Source organism: Engraulis encrasicolus, chromosome 10 (assembly GCF_034702125.1).
Source record: "Engraulis encrasicolus isolate BLACKSEA-1 chromosome 10, IST_EnEncr_1.0, whole genome shotgun sequence".
NCBI lineage: Eukaryota > Metazoa > Chordata > Actinopteri > Clupeiformes > Engraulidae > Engraulis > Engraulis encrasicolus.
Window position 1 is genome coordinate 30,005,597 of NC_085866.1, and position 19,122 is coordinate 30,024,718.

The 19,122-nt window shown below is 41.7% G+C and overlaps 1 protein-coding gene across 5 annotated transcripts in view; it reads right to left on the reverse strand.

Moving 5' to 3' along the window:
- Positions 1–19,122, reverse strand: part of magi3a (membrane associated guanylate kinase, WW and PDZ domain containing 3a) — an 82,920-nt gene that overhangs the window by 26,834 nt on the left and 36,964 nt on the right. For all 5 annotated transcript variants that reach the window (XM_063208594.1, XM_063208591.1, XM_063208593.1 and 2 more), the window contains 7 exons: positions 13,904–14,020; positions 9,193–9,312; positions 6,846–7,046; positions 5,248–5,389; positions 4,568–4,647; positions 2,766–2,823; positions 571–668 (listed from right to left, as the gene is read on the reverse strand). In XM_063208594.1, coding sequence (XP_063064664.1) covers positions 571–668; positions 2,766–2,823; positions 4,568–4,647; positions 5,248–5,389; positions 6,846–7,046; positions 9,193–9,312; positions 13,904–14,020 — 816 coding nt within the window. The remainder of the gene's footprint in view (positions 1–570; positions 669–2,765; positions 2,824–4,567; positions 4,648–5,247; positions 5,390–6,845; positions 7,047–9,192; positions 9,313–13,903; positions 14,021–19,122) is intronic.

Consider the following 19,122-nt stretch of genomic DNA (forward strand, 5'->3'; position numbering starts at 1 on the left):
GAATTGCAAAGAAAACAAGGATTCACAAAAGGAAAGCAGGAAAAAAGAGAGTTATAAAAAGAGAATGAGAGAGGGGTTAGCAACACAGGAAGTGGAGACACAAGCAAATAAAAGTGGATGGCAAAAAAAAGTGAAAGAGAGAAAATCTGACAGTGAGTGGGCGAGAGAGAATGAACAGAAAACCTACAGAATATACAAGCAACCCAGGCATGCAGAGGTGAGAGAGAGAGAGAGAGAGAGAGAGAGAGAGAGAGAGAGAGAGAGAGAGAGAGAGAGAGAGAGAGAGAGAGAGAGAGAGAGAAATGAAAGAGAGAGACAGAGAGTGAGCGATAGAGAGAGCGAGAAGAGAGAGGAAAGAGAGAGAGAGAGCGAGAGAGAGAGAGCGAGCGAGTGAGCGATAGAGAGAGAGTGAGAGAGAGAGAGAGATGAAAGAGATGAAAGAGAGTGGGAACAAGATGAAAGGGTGTGAGAGAGAGAGAGAGAGAGAGAGAGAGAGAGAGAGAGAGAGAGAGAGAGAGAGAGAGAGAGAAAGGGAGGGAGGGAGATGCAGGCTGCTGTACCCTACTGTACCTGAGCTCTGGGTGGGTTGACTAGCAGCTGCCTCCTGAGCGAGCCTCTTCTTGGCTTCCACCACTGGGTTCTCAAACTGAGTCCTCTGGTTGATGTGGCTAATAGAAATGACAATAGGAGTATGTAAATAATATATAACAATAAATAGTAAATAGTTATATAATAGAAATGACAATAATCTATTTGAATCGATGCATCGATCCTACAGTCTGCGATTCAATTAAGTGATTCGTCCACAAGAGAATCGATTAATCGCTATCAATCGATTCATCGACTTTTGTTATTATTGCACTCATTTTGTGAGTCTTTTTTGCGCATTCAGTAATAATAATTCTGACTGTAATACTGATATTCCTCAAATAAAAAGTATGCAGATATTTCATCTTTTGTTAATTCATGTAATATTTCACACATACTGCATTCGCATTCGTGGTCTGGATGTTCTTTTCCGGGGAGGGCTTAAGGCAGTCAGCTACCAGGCGGCCAGTCAATAAGCGAACGATTGGGTGAGAGCTGTCCAATCGTTTCAAACCAGAACTGAGTGCAGTCCTCCCACCCTTCTAATCGCAACAAAGGCAAAGTGCAGTAACTAGGGATGCAAATTATCGATTAATTCATTAATCATTAGTTGATAGCCTTATCGATTGACTTACGATTAATTGATAAGCAGTGTTTTTCCCCTGAAATCTCAATGTTTCTCGAAAAAAAAACTGCTAAATGTAAACATTTTAATTCATTATTGAGATACCACATTTAAATTAATTCTATTTAAATGTTTTAATCCAAAGGTGATTTATATATTCCCACTATTCACACCCCTCTTCACACACACTCTTCACATACCCATTTCACCTGGGTCTCTTATCAGTTGAATTGTCGATTAATTGCGAGTAATATTTTTTAATCGATTAATCGTTTGCATCCCTAGCAGTAACTATGTATATATTTTGTCCAAATTCAGTTCAGACTGAAAATAGTTTTTACACCTCCTTTATTTTGAGACGCAAAGCCTTATATTATGGTCTAAATGTTTCCCATTTTAGAGGTATTGCTCCAATATATCAAATTTGTAGTAACTACAATATCCAACAAGGCTTTGAAGGCATTTTTCCTCAGTTGGAAAGTTGCCGTAGTTACTGCCCTTTGCCTTTGTAGGGATATACACACACATCATACCTTACTGGCATACACAACACTTCACTTGTACCCCACAGCATTACACAATACAACAAGTAAAGTGATGGTGTATGTGCCCATTATAGACTGTGTGGGAGTGTGTGCGCATGTGTAACAGTATGTGTGAAGGCATAGAGAAAAGCACAAGAAAAAGAGAGTGTGCAGCAAAGTGAGAAGACATGTGTGTGCTGTGCCCCTGAGCAGATAAGGCTGCAGCTGCATCTATCTCTATATTTTGAACATTAGTTTTTCACCCATCGCCTAACTTGGGTCATAAAGGTGTAATCTTACACCCATAGATGTGGGTGATGCATATGGATGTGATATGGGTGAATGTTTACATGGATGCAGATTTATTTGTATTTGAATGTGTGGCTTGGCGTGTGTGTGTGTGTGTGCGTGTGTGTGTGTGTTTGCAAGTGATCTGAGGGGAATAGTGCGTGTCTGTTTTTGTTGGCTTTTGACTGCCCTTTGTGATGTTCATAATAGTGTGTGAGAGAAAAGTGTGCGTGCGCGCGCGGGTGTGTGCGTGTGTACAATGCTTTTACAATAGGACTTCGTTGTGCTTCCTGTTGACACACAATGGACACATACACGCACAAGACACACACAACCATGCACGCATGCACACACACACGCACAAAATTGACACACACAAGACACAGCCAAGCTTACACACGCACGCACGCACACACGCACGTACGCACGCACAAATGTGGCAACAACAGGCCAGTTCTGCACTACAAAGCTGAAGTGCAGCAACTACGCCAACAATGAAACTGAAAAAAATGCCTTCAAAGTATTGATATTCAATTGGATATTGCAGTTACTGCAAATATGACATCACAATATCTCTGAAATGGGACACATTTGAACCATAAAGCTTTCTCACAAGATAAGGGAGGCCTTATAAAGACCATTTTCCGTCTAAACTCGATTTCGACCAAATATGTGGTTACTGCACTTTGCCTTTTTTTAAGGGCGGACTGAGCTGAGGGGAATACGTAGCTGAAACTCACTCGACATAGTAGACACCATACTGAGGGTCCTCAATGCGCTCCCATCCATATGGCAACTCTGGAGGAGAGAAGGAACGAGAGGGTGGGGGAAGAAAAGTGTGGGCGGTGAGAGATGGAGGGAAAATGAAAGGAAGCGAGAGGTATAGGGAAGAAGCAGAGGTAAGAACGTGATAAATAATCACGCATGCACACAAGTACGCACACACTCTTGTCACCACCCATACTGCAGATATTACAGTACAAAAGTGGGTGTCGTCGGGATAACAATTTGTTTGAAACAGAATGAACATAAAATGCAGGGGTGATAGTGAAAAAAAATCCTGAGCCTGAACTTTTTCCCCTGCTCTAACGACGATGACAAGATACTGCATAGTGACGTAACGTAGGCCTATTTTGACATATTATTCAAACATTTAATAGCCTGTGTATGACCATTATTCAAGCCTGATAGTAGAAGAAAACCTTGAACCTGTAACACTTTCTGAGATAAGAATAACCCAATGGCTAATTATTATCAATGTTTTTATTTATTCAAACTCTGTCAAGCCTGAAATCAGGCATTGAGCCTGAATACTATCAGCCCTGAAAATGTGCACACATCAAATACAGTAGGCCGATGGTTCCCAACCTAGAGTTCTCTTCAACTCATAGAGTTACTTTTTGATCACATTCATTATACCTTGTTGAAAAATTTAGAATAAGACATTAGTCACTTCATGTTTTGCACACACATGTAATGGTATACTGTACAATTGGGCAAATATTGTCTTTTACAAAGCAGAATATACTGACAAATCTAACAATGAAGGAAACCGCAGGTTTCAAGTCAAGTCAAGTCGGTCATACAAAGCATTTAAATTGCGTTTCTTACTTTCCCATGCAGATTATTTATAGTCTTTGCCGGCACACCTCTCATTTCCAAGTACGGTGTCAGAAAACAGCACGCGTCTCTGACGTAGCCAGACATGCAGACAGGAACGGTACTTCAACTTAATACACAACAACAGCACTGAACCCAGCTTCACAACAGTGAGATCACTGGGCTAGCCTACTTTTCTCTTGTCCCAAAACAAGAATTACTTCAATGGGCCTCATATTTGCTGATGTGTTTTGTCATGTGAGAGATGAATCAGCTGCTTCAGATGCAGTGACAGGAAGGTCCACGGCGCCTGAATCACAATGAAATGGATTTCTCACAACAAGCTGTCCTCAAACTTTGACATGTCCAGGGCTGGGAAACTAGAGGTGAAGTGCTCCAGACATCAGAGATGTGGACTTGTGATTTGTGATTTGGACTTGAGTCAGACCATTGAGAGTACATAATAAAGACTTGAGTCACAAATTGATGGTTTGAAACTTGACTTGGCAATATTGTGAATGACATGCGACTTGAATCAGATTTATACACTATTGACAAGACTTGACTTGAACTTGACAGTTTTAGCTTGCAATGACTTGTCAAGTCTAAATATAGTCATAGGAAAAAGTTTGTACACCCTTTGACATTTCTTACATTTCTGTCAAAATTGGTCATAAAACATCATCTGATCTTCCCAGAAATCACAGGAAGGAACAATCAGAGTGTGCTTTAACTAATTCCACCCAAACATTTACATATTTTTATTGGACATAAGATGTAAACATTAACAGGACAGCGAGGCATAAGTAAGTACACCCTTGCATTCATTCGCAAAAATATTCAGAAGTCCAAAAGGGGTTCCCCACTGAAAAAGTTTGGGAATCACTTGGTTAAAGCATCTCACAAACAAAAATCTCAGATGCAAAGAAATGTTCTGTTCTACCTCCATCTTCACACTTCTCGGGTGGTTTGGCCTTCTTCGCCTGGCGGGGGTCAAGCCATGTGGTTGTCTTGGTGTTATGGCTGCATGGGACACAAGAACAACACAATCAATCATTCTGACACATTACATACATGTTTGATGAAGCGGTCTGCACACTGTGTATTAACTCCAAAAATACTTAATTTCACTTCAACATATGGCAACGTTTCGATCCAACAGAGGGGTCTTCCTCAGGCTTCCTCTTTTGCCTGAGGAAGATCCCTCTCTTGGATCGAAACGTTGCCATATGTTGAAATGAAATTAAGTATTGTTGGAGTTAATACACAGTGTGCAGACTAACTACTTGTGGATGTGCGCACCCTACCGCCAAACATTACATACATGTTACATGTTTTTGGTGCACCACAGTAGTGTAGTACAGATTTACAGTATTACTGTATATCTGCGGGATATGTGCATTGTGCATGTTTTTATTTTAATTTATTAAACCTTTATTTTACCAGGAAAATACGTGTAGACCCTTTGAGATTAAATATCTCTTTTACAAGGGTGTCCAGGCCAGGTCAGGTCATAGTGTGTGTGTGTGTGTGTGTGTGTGTGTCTGTGTGTGTGTCTGTGTGTGTCTGTGTTTGTGTCTGTGTCTGTGTCTGTAACGCCTGAGCGGTTGTATTAGCACTCACTCAATGAAGTAGACCATCCCTGTTTCTGTGTATGCCATCTCCCAGTTGGAGGGGAGGGGCTCCAGGCTTGGCTCTGCCTCCAGTGCGTTGCGGGGGTGTGTGTAGCTGGGCACCGCCCTCTGACCGCTGCCGTCCTCTGCCACTAAGCACACACACACACACACACACACACACACACACACACACACACACACACACACACACGCGCACGCGCGCGCGCACGCGCACGCGCACGCGCACGCGCACACGCACACGCACGCGCACGCGCACGCACACGCACACGCACACGCACACGCACACGCACACACACACACACACACACACACACACACACACACACACACACACAATGTAAGATAAGAGTAGTCTCCATTGTTCTCACACAAACATGCTGTATACTGTGACCAGCATGAGTACACCCCCTTTGAAAGGTAACATTGTGAACAATATTTCAGATATTACACATTACACTTAGTGTAGCTGATGCTTTCATACAAAGCGACAGTAAGGTTCATTATTTGTAGGTAAGGGTTATTAGTAAGAATTACGTGTATTTAGTATTTTTCAGTTTTAGGCAAATTAGGGTGATACAGAAATGAGGTTGGGGCAATGTTAGGCCAGGTACATGCCTGCTGTGTGCCTTAAATTACGCATGCAACCGCATGCGACTGAGCATGGGTGCCGCGAGGGGGGGAAAGATGTTACAGATTCTAAGGGCCCGACAGCACTGACAGGGCCCCTGAAGGATGCTGATAACATAGTTTGTCATTTTTGTGGCCCAAAATTTGAATTTTTCATGGGGCCCAACATTTTTAGCAGCACCCCTGCGACTGAGTGCACATACTTGCTTCAGGACAACCAGAGCACTTTGCACGATATTGTTCAAAGTGCTGGTGAAACTACAGTTTGGCTGGTAGAAAAGGCCAACTGACTATCCTCTTTGACCCATTAGTGCAGGGGTGGGGATGTCTTGAGGGCCGTTTACAGCCCTTGAGACCATTTTATCCGGCCCTCTGTATTGTTTTAATGTTATGCAGCTTGACATCAAATATGACATATTTTGTAAAGGAATCGTAGAAAATACATTTGCAATACAATTAAGTTGTATTCAGGGGACCTAGAAAAGGTGGGGTCTGTTTTAAAGGTGGCTGCCTTCATTAAAAGCCTAAAGTGCAGGGGGGAATCCTGGTGTGTGTTTATAGTACGGCCCTCGGAGGACTTTTAAGGCCCTTGGATGAATTTGAAGTGGCCCCTTGAATGAAAAAGGTTCCCCACCTCTGCAGTAGTGAGTGTGTGTTTGGCTGGTATGATAAACATCTTCTAGACATTTTGGCTGGTGATGAAAAAAAGTTAATTTAGAGCCCTGTACAAACATACAGCATGTATACAGTACATAACCTGTGTGTGTGTGTGTGTGTGTGTGTGTGTGTGTGTGTGTGTGTGTGTGTGTGTGTGTGTGTGTGTGTGTGTGTGTGTGTGTGTGTGTGTGTGTGTGTGTGTGTGTGTGTGTGTGTGTGTGTGTGTGTGTGTGTGTGTGTGTGTGTGTGTGTGTGTGTGTGTGTGTGTGTGTGTGTGTTACGTTTTTCTCTCCGTCTCACCTGCCAGACCATTGGGTACAGACAGCTGCTGCTCGTCATCGTCCTCCTCCTCAGGGGCGGAGCTGCTCCGTTCGATGCGGCTGACGGAGGCGGTCCTGCGGCGTTGCCCCTCCCCAAAGTCCTCCTCAAACAGGCCTCCGTACTCCGCCTCCTGGTCCCCACCTGGCTCTAGCGCTGGCTTAGGAGTGCCATAGTAGTTCCCTATCCACAGACACAAGAGGAGGTTCAAGAGGAGTGCCATAGTAGTTCCCTATCCACAGACACAAGAGGAGTGCATTCCAATATGCAACCTTGCGTCCTCCACTTGTGCTTGTGGCCTCGTACCAGGAAGTAATAAGTCGTGATGACATCACTGACAACAACAGCATTACAATTTCACATTTCAATATCTTGCAAAAGCTCAATTGTAAAGTCATTTTCCCATTTGCAAACTGGATGGTGAATGAAGAATACCCCCCCAATAATGTTGTAGCTTGGCTGACAGCAGGGAAACTGAATTATTTTCTCCACGGAGGCGGGGCGTCAGCAAAAGCACAAGAGGGGGACGAAAGGTTGCATATTGGAAGGCACTCAAAATGAGGTTCAAGAGGAGTGCCATAGTAGTTCGATATCCACAGACAGAAAATGTCACACCCAGGCCACAACCTATTTGAACTGCTGCCATCTGGCAGAAGATACAGATCTATGAAAACCAGGACAAATAGACTGAAGAACAGTTTTTTATCCAGTGGCCATCACTGCAGTTAGTTCTGCTAGTTTTTTTACATCTATTTTTAAAAAAAATACATTTTAAATTATTATTTTTCTTAAATGTGTTGCCTCAATCAACAAGGAATACTCAATTTTGTTGTACGCATTACAATGGCAAATAATATATATTCTAAAATTAGGTTCAAGAGGAGGGCCATAGTAGTTCAATATCCACAGAGAGAAAATGTCACACCCAGGCCACAACCCATTTGAACTGCTGCCATCTGGCAGTAAATACAGATCTATGAAAACCAGGACAAATAGACTGAAGAACAGTTTTTTTATCCAGCGGCAATCACTGCACTTAATTCTGCTACCAAAGTACCATAGTTTTTTTATATCTACTTTTTAAAAAATACATTTTTTTCTGTTGCCTTAATCAATAAGGAATGGTCAATTTTGTTGTACGCGTTACAATAACAAATAAAATATATTCTAAAAGGAGTTTCAAGAGGACTGCCGTAGAAGTTCCCTATTCACAGACAGAAAAAGGAGGCTAAAGCAACATTCATGGACAGACCTATACGAAGAGTTGAGTGGACTTATATTATGGCCATCTGAGAATCTCCTAAATTATTACCCTGTACCTCTAGAGAGCAGGAGTGGAAAGGCGATGACTGCAGTTTGTTTGAATAGATACAACTGACACTACGTAATTGCTATGGGCTACATATATGCCAAATGACACGTTCGTAATGCCCAATGCGCAACCATACCTTTCCTACGAGAAATTGCATAAGTAGCCTCCAGACTACCTCACTTATGAGATCGTCTGGTGTTAACCTGGCAAAGGCTCACCGTCAACACGTGAATGGAAAATTGACAGAGTGCATTTAAGTTCTTTTCTACTCCTTCGACCATTCAAAGCCCTTTACAATGTATGGCTCACATTCATCCACTCAGACACACATTCACATTGCCAAGCAAGAACAGACACCTCTAATACCTGCATCACCACCACGACCTTCAGTATATGTGTACATACTGTACAGAGAGTCAAATCAAAATAGATTTCCACAGTTACTTTCAACAATGGGTGCCAATAGCAGAGCTTCTGCAAGTTCTCATAGTTTTGCTATTTTGTATCAAACACAAGTATAGTAAAATGCTGTTTCACTGAATTATTTTTTTTCACAGGACATATTTCACACATTATGTACTTAAACTTCATGGGTGTCAATAATGATGAGTATGTTTAATACAGGCATAAAATACAAACTATGTATACTGCACACACATATATAAGTGTTTTTGGGCACAGATGTCAGGTGACATAATGATATGCAAATAAATTAATTAGTAATTGGTGGTTGATACGCTTAAATGAAAATGCTTCTTAGATAGTCCACTAAAAACAAACAAACAAACAAAAAATCCATACAATCGTGGCACTGACTATATAATAATAATATAAGGCAGGATAGTCACCTTAACCACTATTACTAAATATTATTAATATATATATATATATATATATACATATATATATATATATAAACTGTACAGTGTGTCTGTATAATAATAATATAAGCCAGGATAATCACCTTAAAACTGTACATTGAGTATGTATGATAATAGTATAAGGCGTGATAATCACCGTCGTATGTGCCGCTCTCCAGGAGCTGGCCGCTCTCCTCCAGGATGCGGAACTCCTCCACGCTGATGAAGTTGTAGTCCACCCCAGCCACCTCCCCCTCTCTAGGCAGCCTGGTGGTGCCTGCACACACACACACACACACACACACACACACACACACACACACACACACACACACACACACACACACACACACACACACACAAACACACACACAGAACACACACACACACACACACACACACACACACACACACACACACACACACACACACACACACACACACACACACACACACACACACACACACAATAATACATGCCAATATATAAGCATTATAAGTTGTAGTCCACCCCAGCCACCTCCCCCTCTCTAGGCAGCCTGGTGGTGCCTACACACACACGCACACACACACATGCACACACACGCGCACACACACACAAAATACATGCCAATATAAGCATTACATTTTATATTTATTTCTATTTCTATTTGTAGTCAGATATTTTATATACATCATTCCATTGATTGTGTGTTGCCTCTTTGTCAGCACTGTTCAGTTAAATATCTATTTTCAGATGCTACAGAATATGAACTGCTTTCTTTTCATCTATTTCTACTGATGCTTCTTATCAGCTTGGTTTCACCCGGCGCGGTGCATGAGCTGTCTGCCCTGTGCATAGCCCTGTCCAGAGCACAGCTCACTATTTGCTTGCTGTCTCTCATCATAAAGCATAGCCTCTACCTGCTTAATAACGCTGATTTACTACATAAGACTCAAAACTAAAATAACAAAATGGTAATCAAAAATAATGCTATAAAATAAAAATGAAAATAAATCTGATGGGGAAATTAATCATCAATAATGAGAATAAAAGGATTTAGGAATTAACAATCAGACCACAATGCATATAGAACTAAGCGCTGCCATAATAAATTGAAAACAAAAAGGCTTTCAATGCTAGATTTGAAAAGCTGAACAGTAGCTGCCTTTTAAAAATAACAAGGAGGCCAAACAGCATCACATCCGCTCATTTGCCAGCTCATGCATGAGCACGGAGCTGAGCAGCGACTAGAACAGTTTATGGATAAACACATGGCCTATTTCTGTCCCCATGTGGACATTTCAGTGGACCGCTGCGGTGTAACTCTTCACAATATAACAGTAAAAACACGGACAGATGCAGCACACCCATTCATACATTGCACACACACTGCTCCACTGACAAATGTTCAGCAAAATACAAGGGAAGAGCTAAATAATATACTGAAGAACGTAGCCTGAGCGACTGTTTGCTCTCTTACAGGCCTCTGCGGTGCATGGCAGCGAGGAGTGACTCACCACTATGGAGCGAGTCAATCATACATTAGTAATAACCCCAGATTACCTTGCCTCCTGCACTGCACAGTGTCTGTTTACAAACATGATCTTACGCGCGTGTGTGTGTGTGTGAGTGAGTGAGTGAGAGACTGACTGAATGAGGGAGTGAGTGAGTGAGTGAGTGAGTGAGTGAGTGAGTGAGTGAGTGAGTGAGTGAGTGAGTGAGTGAGTGAGTGAGAGAGAAAGAGAAAGAGACAGAGAGAAAGAGAGAGAGAGAGAGAGAGAGAGAGAGAGAGAGAGAGAGAGAGTGAGAGAGAGAGAGAGAGAGAGAGAGAGAGAGAGAGAGAGAGAGAGAGAGAGAGAGAGAGACAATGTAGCTGAGTAACTTGGGCACAAACAGTATGGGTCAAATGTCGGCCACCAAGAAGAAAAAATAACAAAAAGGGTGAAATGCGGTGACTAACTTCAGAAATTGCCTTTTTCTTAACTATTTCGTTGTTATTGACAAAAGTCAAATTATAAACTCATTGTGTGTGTGTATGTACTGAAGTGCACACGTTTGAAATCTTACAAGGCACTGTAGCAATGACCTCATATCTAGTTGGTGGTGAGTTTGGTGTGGCCTGCTGGTGCACCTGACTGTGTCTGTGTAGTATACTGCTCTTTGTATATTCTGCAATTATTACAAGAGAATCAGTCTGTGCATGTGTGCAAGAAGGTGTCTATGTGTTTGTATAAGTGTGTGTGCATGCGTCTGTGCATGTGTGTGTGTGTTTGCATACAGGTTTCTGTGTGTGTACCAGTCAGTGTTAATTTCGTCAACCATGACTATGACTAAAATATTTCGTCAATGCCCTTTTTTGATTTTCGTCATTTAGACTAAGACTAAGACTAAATTGGGAAGGCAATGACTAAAATATGACTAAGACTAAAATTGATTTTCGTCATTGTGACTAAGACTAAGACTAAATTTTAAAAAGCTGACGAAATTAACACTGGTATTAAATAAAATAGAGAAAAAGCGAACCAGTGTGTGAAGAAGTTTTATTCTGTACAATGTGATATATGTTAAAAAGAGAAGCAGTGTGCGGTGAAGTTTATTCTCTACAGTCAATGATATATGTTAAAAGTGTGTGGAGAAGTTGTGTAATGTACAGTGTTGACTAAAATGACGATAATGACTAAAAACTTACTAAGACTAAAATTGATTTTCGTCATTTAGACTAAGACTAAGACTAAATTGGGAAGGCAATGACTAAAATATGACTAAGACTAAAATTGATTTTCGTCATTGTGACTAAGACTACGACATAAATAAAAAAAAGCTGACAAAATTAACACTGGTCCAGTGTGTGTGTGTGTGTGTGTGTGTGTGTGTGTGTGTGTGTGTGTGTGTGTGTGTGTGTGTGTGTGTGTGTGTGTGTGTGTGTGTGTGTGTGTGTGTGTGTGTGTGTGTCTGTAAGTGAATACTTTACATGCAGCTGTCAAGGGATGGATCGTCTGTGTGTGTGTGTGTGTGTGTGTGTGTGTGCGTACACGGAATTTGTGGAATTTGTACAAAGGTGCAACCAGTATGCCTACTACTACTACTGTGTTGGGTTGGCCTTCAGACGAGTGTGCGCTGTTTTGCATACTACTGTATGTTATTCTTTCACATCCATGCTGGATGAGTCAATTTGCACAGTCGCATGTCTACATGTCTATGTAAGTACGGGTGTCTGTGTCTGTCTGCTTGATTACACAAAGACAGAGTCGAGGGCTGAAAGAGAGGATGCAAAACTGGTTACTCAAGTCAACACATAGTTTTCAGAGTACCCGTAAAATCCCCCAAAATCCCTTTTTTTGTTCTTTTATTATTTCATGGCTAGATTTTTGACTTCAACAGTCTCCAAGGAGAATCGGATGAAGACTGTTGAAGTTGAAAAGTGATCCAGCCATGAAATAATAAAAAGAACAACAAATGAGATTTTAAGTGTGCGGACTCCTCGCTAAAAATTACAACCAGCCTTCGTCCTGCACCTTTTCCTGGGAAGTACACAATCTCCACCACCAACTATTCAAGTCATCATGACGCACATAAAGGTGTTCAGACCATGACAGAAGGTTTTCCTCCGGCACAAATGAACCGAGTTCTGCAGAGGGTCACACATTCCGGTAGGCAGCAAGGCCCAAAATAACTCCTAACGCATCTCTAGGCACTCTAGAGCAGGCTGGCTGGGATTTTTAAAAAGGCTGAAATCATTGAAAGGAGTAGACGTGTGTGCAGAGCAGGACAGACAGACCATGCAGGCTGCTATACTGTAGGTTGGATGTTTGTTGCTGCTGAAATGTAGGGCTGAAAAAAGAACACTGTCACTAGCAGGGCTGTATTAAGATGGCCTGGGACCCTTAGGCTAAAGATAGCTGTGGGCCCCCCGGGAAGGCAAATTTTGCGACAAATTTACGTACATAGACAGGTCATAATTATGAGCTGGGAATTAAGGATAACATGTCTATCAAGTGTACTCAACATAACAGATGCAATTTTCAATATTGTATCTTGTCACAGTTCTGCAACTTTTTACTTATTCCAATCAGGGGCCCCCTGGCAAGAGAAGGGCCCCTAGGCTGCAGTCATGTCTAGTCTGTGCATTAATCAGGCCCTGGCCACTAGGTGAAGACTGAACAGTAGAGTGGTTGACTAGAGGAGAATGTGTGCTAGAGGGAAGGATGTAGAACATAGTAGCGTTTTGGAGTGCGAGCACATCCTGATAAAACAGGTGCCGGACTTAAACACGATGAAAAGAAAAAGAAGAAAAGAAAGAAGGTCCGCACACTGTTGCTGCTCCCAGTTAATTCAACACAACGTTTCGACCACTGAAATAAAGAGGTATCATCCGCTGCTGGAGAACGGGGTGGAATTGAAAGAGTGAAAGGGTGGCTTACAGTACACTGTACAGTGCAGTGCAGCACACAATGTAGGTCAAGATGAAAAAGAGCTGTACACAGTGGTTCTGCGTTTGTGTACGCTAACTAACAAACATGCAAAAGATACGGTGTGTGTGAGTGTGTATGTGTAAGAGATCAGAAGGCTTAATGGGTGTTGATGGATGGATGTGTGTGTGGGGGGTGGGGTGGGGGGTGGTGTTAGATGTGTGTCAGAATGTGTACTCACATGGTATTTATTGTGTGTGTGTGTGTGTGGGAGGGGGTGTTGGTGTTGGATGTGTGTCAGCATGTGGTATCGTGTGTGTGTGTGTGTGTGTGTGTGTGTGTGTGTGTGTGTGTGTGTGTGTGTGTGTGTGTGTGTGTGTGTGTGTGTGTGTGTGTGTGTGTGTGTGTGTGTGTGTGTGTGTGTGTGTGTGTGTGTGTGTGTGTGTGTGTGTGTGTGTGGTGTTGGATGTACTCACATGGTATCGTGCGAAGGTAAAGGTTGTCTCTGATGACTTGCTGCAGCTTGTGGTCCAAAGAGCCTTTCTGGAACTGCAGGCTCAAGTAGTGACGGAGGTCAGAGTTCAAAACTTTACCTGTAACAAGAAATGCACACACGCAGACACGCTTATTATCATTGCAAACTTCATTCATCTCAGACGGACGTCTCTGTGTCCACAGCTTAAAGGAACAGTACTACACCCCTTTTTTTATTTCTAAATATTATGGTGAGATTGGGTTTCCCAATGTTGTTGGCGTTCATGCAGCCCAAAACCATGATGGAGAGTTTGTGGGAGAGAGGGAGGGAAAGATATTTGGAGGGAGACATACAGACATTGAAAAGTGAGTTCCAAATACCAGGTTGTGTTGTAGAGAGATGGGAAGAAACAATCTAGAGATCTTCCTGGCCCCAAGGTGGGCCCCAAGAGACCCTCTGATCTATTACCGGTATTATTAAGCGTACAGTAGCTGACAGTTTTACCCAATGTGATTTATTACAGGGTACTGGCTCCAGTCCCTGGATCAATGTAGGGTTAGGTGTCTTAGCAAAGACACTTCAACCACGGATGGCGACCTTCTCATTCCAAGACAAACTCACTAACCATTTGAACCACTGGGAACTGTCAATCAAGATGTCTGAGACATTCTCTCCAGCCCTACGGTAGATGTGATTCTTCAATGTTAATTATGTAGGGTTTGAAAAAAACATAGCCTACTTGAAAAATAACAACATTGCCCTAGGGTCATTCCACGCCAAATCAACAAGAGCCCTCGCACTTAGGTCTCAAAAAATTCTGAAAATATTACCAAGTGTACCCATGGTACTTAAGAGAAACACTGTACATTTATTTGAATGTAAGATGTATACTCTCCGTGTTACAGCCAATTTTACTGGGGGAGGGGGGTGCCCATTTTGTTCACACTCTTTTTTTTGTCAAAGTTCACAAGCCCCTAGCTCAATAACTAAACCATATAGGAAGCTCAAATTTGGCATGCTGGTACATAGATAGGACTAGTTTGTTGCTAAACTGTCAGTTTTGGTCTGTATGATCGTGCATTGTCAAAGCATTCCCTCAAAGATGATACAAATTGTACTGGAGTTTTTGGCTGTGCTCTGTTTAGGCCTTCAGAAGACATATTTGTGCCCAACATAGACTCTTGATTTTTTCCCCTTGTAGAGACAAGTAGGAACACTCTCATAAAAAGCTATAAATAGAAAGGAAACCCCATCAGTGTTTGAAAAGAAGACCTCACAAGTCTGACAAATCATTGTGGGTGTCATTTTCAGAGCTCCAGAACCCCTTGTGGGATTGTCCACAGATTTTTATTTTATTTTTTTCTTCATTCTCCATGAATTCTTCTTTTTAAAAATGCCAATGAGACTTGTCTTATGTGATGTTTTCTTTTTTAATTTCCAACCTGAACATGGGCACCATGCACATTGAGAACAATATGTTTTCTATGCGTTTCTTCCGCTGCCATCTGCTGGTCAAAAAAAGTAACAACATGACTCTTTGTGCCTGACCTACTGTCTCTTTTGGTGTGCGAACCTGCTCCCACATTAAACGCTCCTGAAATCATTGAAATTGAAAGGGATACCTGCACCCCTGCACAAGGACTCTCGGGTGATCATGTCTGGGCAAAATTTGCATTTGATTATTTAGTCTTTACATTAAATGTTATCGAAATCATGTTGCTCTCTTTTTGCATTTTGCCCATGTTAAGGGTGGAAATTAAAAACGAAAACATCACATAAGACAAGTCTCATTGGCATTTTTAAAAAGAAGACTTCATGGAGAATGAAGAAAAAAATAAAATAAAAATCTGTGGACAATCCCACAAGGTGTTCTGGTGCTCTGAAAATGATACCCAAAATGATTTGTCAGACTTGTGAGGTCTTCTGGTCAAACACTGATGGGGTTTCCTTTCTATTTATAGATTTTTATGGGAGTGTTTCTACTTGTTTCTACAAGGGAAAAAAATCATGAGGCTATGTTGGGCACAACTATGTCTTCTGAAGGCCTAAACAGAGCACAGCCAAAAACTCCAGTACAATTTGTATCGTCTTTGAGGGAATGCTATGACAATGCAGGATCATACAGACCAAAACTGACAGTTTAGCAACAAACGATTCCTATCTATGTACCAGCATGCCAAATTTGAGCTTCCTACATGGTTTAGTTATTGAGCTAGGGGCTTGTGAACTTTGACAAAAAAAAGAGTGTGAACAAAATGGGCACCCCCCCTCCCCCAGTAAAATTGGCTGTAACACGGAGAGTATACATCTTACATTCAAATACATTTCCAGTGTTTCTCTTAAGTACCATGGGTACACTTGATAATATTTTCAGAATTTTTTGAGACCTAAGTGCGCGGGCACTTGTTGATTTGGCGTGGAATGAGCCTCTACAAAAAGTCAGTAACTACACAGAGCTCCGAATGGAGTAAGATGAGGTTGTCCTGCCCAAGTAGTTTAGGTAGATTATTGTCATGAGGCAGTTTTGTTACTTTATATTACCACATTCTTTGCAGACCAATCATTTCATCTAACTTCATATATTTTGATATACACGTCATTCAGTTTCTTTATTCTATCTTATTAAGAAAGAAGAAAAAACTGAGTGCGATCCATTTCCTAACTACTTGATTACTTTAGAGAGCACCAACAAGACGGAAGAGCTAGCTAGGAAAAGATAACTTTGATAAACATGTCATTAAATACCATAATAGCTAATTTTCATCAACAACGCAGCTACTGACTTTTTGCTTTGTAGGGCAGAAAAGCTACAGACTTTCATCCAAGAAACACTGCAAATCATCATCAGCCTTTAACCACCCAGCAGGATAAACAGGAGGCCATGCACGAGGCCTGAAAACTCAGCTTTTTAGCAACCTTACAATATAGCATCTCGACCAATCCGTCTTTTCATGCCCTGCATGTGCCTCCTTTAGATCCACTGAAGGCAACCCATTAACAGTTCTAGAGGTAACACCAAAATGGGATTGGGGAGGTAGCCTTATCATACACCTGACCTGTGCGCACCCAGGGGATAGAATAGCTCAAGGAACACATCAGAGGTGCCCAATCAATTGACTCCATTATCATTACAATTCAGTTTTACTACATTCTTGGTTATACTTCATTTTGTGATTTTAAATGACATTCATCATAAAATTGAAAATTCAGTTGTTTATTATTGTTTAATAATCGTAATTAACAATTGTGATTTCAATTTTGATCAAAATAATCGTGATTATCATTTTTCCACAATCCTGCAGCAGTCCTACAATGCACCATGTCGTATACTCCAGGGCTTGACACTGGCACTAGCCAACTGGCCAAATGCTGGTAAAACTTGGCTGTGGCTGGTAACAATTTCAGTGTCACTAGCCAATTTGGCAGGTAGCTTATTCTATGGTACGACATATCAGAGTAGCGTTTATTCTGCACTTTGCCCTTTGTTTGTTTTTAAGTTCAAGAAAAAGCTCAGTTACTTAGTTTCTATTTGTTTGTTTTATTTCTGTGAAGAAACCCATGCACTCATCTTCTTGCTTTAAGCACCTCATCTTCTGAGGTTAGATGTACAGCGTCATGATAAAAAAACATCTAATAAAAAAACAAATTTGTGGCTAATAGAATAGCTGTATGGCTAGTGACTCGGGAAATCCACTAGCCGCAGTGGCCGGCAAGCGAAAAAGTTAATGTCAAGCCCTGGTATACTCCACACAAATCTAGGTCTGCTCTTTCCCACCTTCTATTTACTAATATTGTTGTGCGTCGTTCCTGAGGTCTTTTTGGCACAGACAAAACAAATACAACTCAAAATTAAAACACACACGCGCTGCGCGCACACGCACACAAACAATTCCTGTTATTTGTTGAATTGAGGACCAAGGCACTAGGGGTGATTTTGGGGGATAAGGCAGGTGTGCAGAGCATGCAAGCAGAGAGCAGACATGGCAGCAAGGCAGGGCTCTAAACGAACACCAGCCAACCGGCCAAATGCTGATTAAAATTTCATTTTGGCCGGTAGAAAACAACAACTTACTAGCCTCTTTGAATCATTAGTGAGTGTGTATTTGGCTAGTAAAAATAGGATTCACTTTGGCTGGTGAAAAAAAAAGTTAATTTAGAGCCAAGTATTATTTGGCACCACAGTATTATTTCATTTTACAACTGGGATTGACAACTGGGACTTTAACATATTTGCTAGCAGGCATATTGCAAAATAAAAGGGATGCGTCTTCTTCTCTTCCTGGCATCTACCAAGCAGCACACCACATTGTCAAGTCTGGCCATGCATGCACCATTGTTGTAGTCACTGTATTGTAATTGTGTGTGAATACATTTCTGAAGCCAAGCTCAAGCCAACAACAACAACACTGCAAATCATGGTTTGGCAAGAGGTAGCGCCGTGTGTGTGTGTGTGTGTGTGTGTGTGTGTGTGTGTGTGTGTGTGTGTGTGTGTGTGTGTGTGTGTGTGTGTGTGTGTGTGTGTGTGTGTGTGTGTGTGTGTGTGTGTGTGTGTGTGTGTGTGTGTGTGTGTGTGTGTGTGTGTTACATGTGAAGAGTGGGCTTCAGTGGGGAGTTGGATAAGGACCTACAGTAAGAGAAACCTGGCCTTCAGTCACACACCTACACACAGGTACTCATATGTACACGCACACGCACACACAATGTGTAGTAGTAGTAGGAGTAATGTAATGTAAAGGTGGGACAATAGCATTCTGTACATCCAAATCTTATATAAGACAAGTCTCCGTCCTTGGAAGACTGAGAATTGTACTGATACATTTTTAAAAAGTGCAGGTGACGCGCTCACACTATCGCCTAATGGTTCTCACAGTTCTTAACTGGGTGCTGAATCCCACATAAACCATGAATGAATAAAGGAAGAAAAGGACGGCAGTCTTCAGATCGATCGCCATTACACACTAAAGAAGGGCTCTGCCCGAAACATTCGAGGGCGAATACACAAAGAAAAAAAATCTGAAGAGTGCTGCCCTTCGCTTCCTTCATTCAATTGTACTGGTAAAGACTCTATCCTGGCATGGATATGTAGAGGACAAAGAAGAAAGCCACCGGAGCATCTTCAGATGACGACATTTTACTGTTTTATTGGGCAAGTGCTAAGAGGCAAGTCCCACTAAAATAGTAAAATATCCACATCTGAAGATGCTCTGGTGACTTTGACTT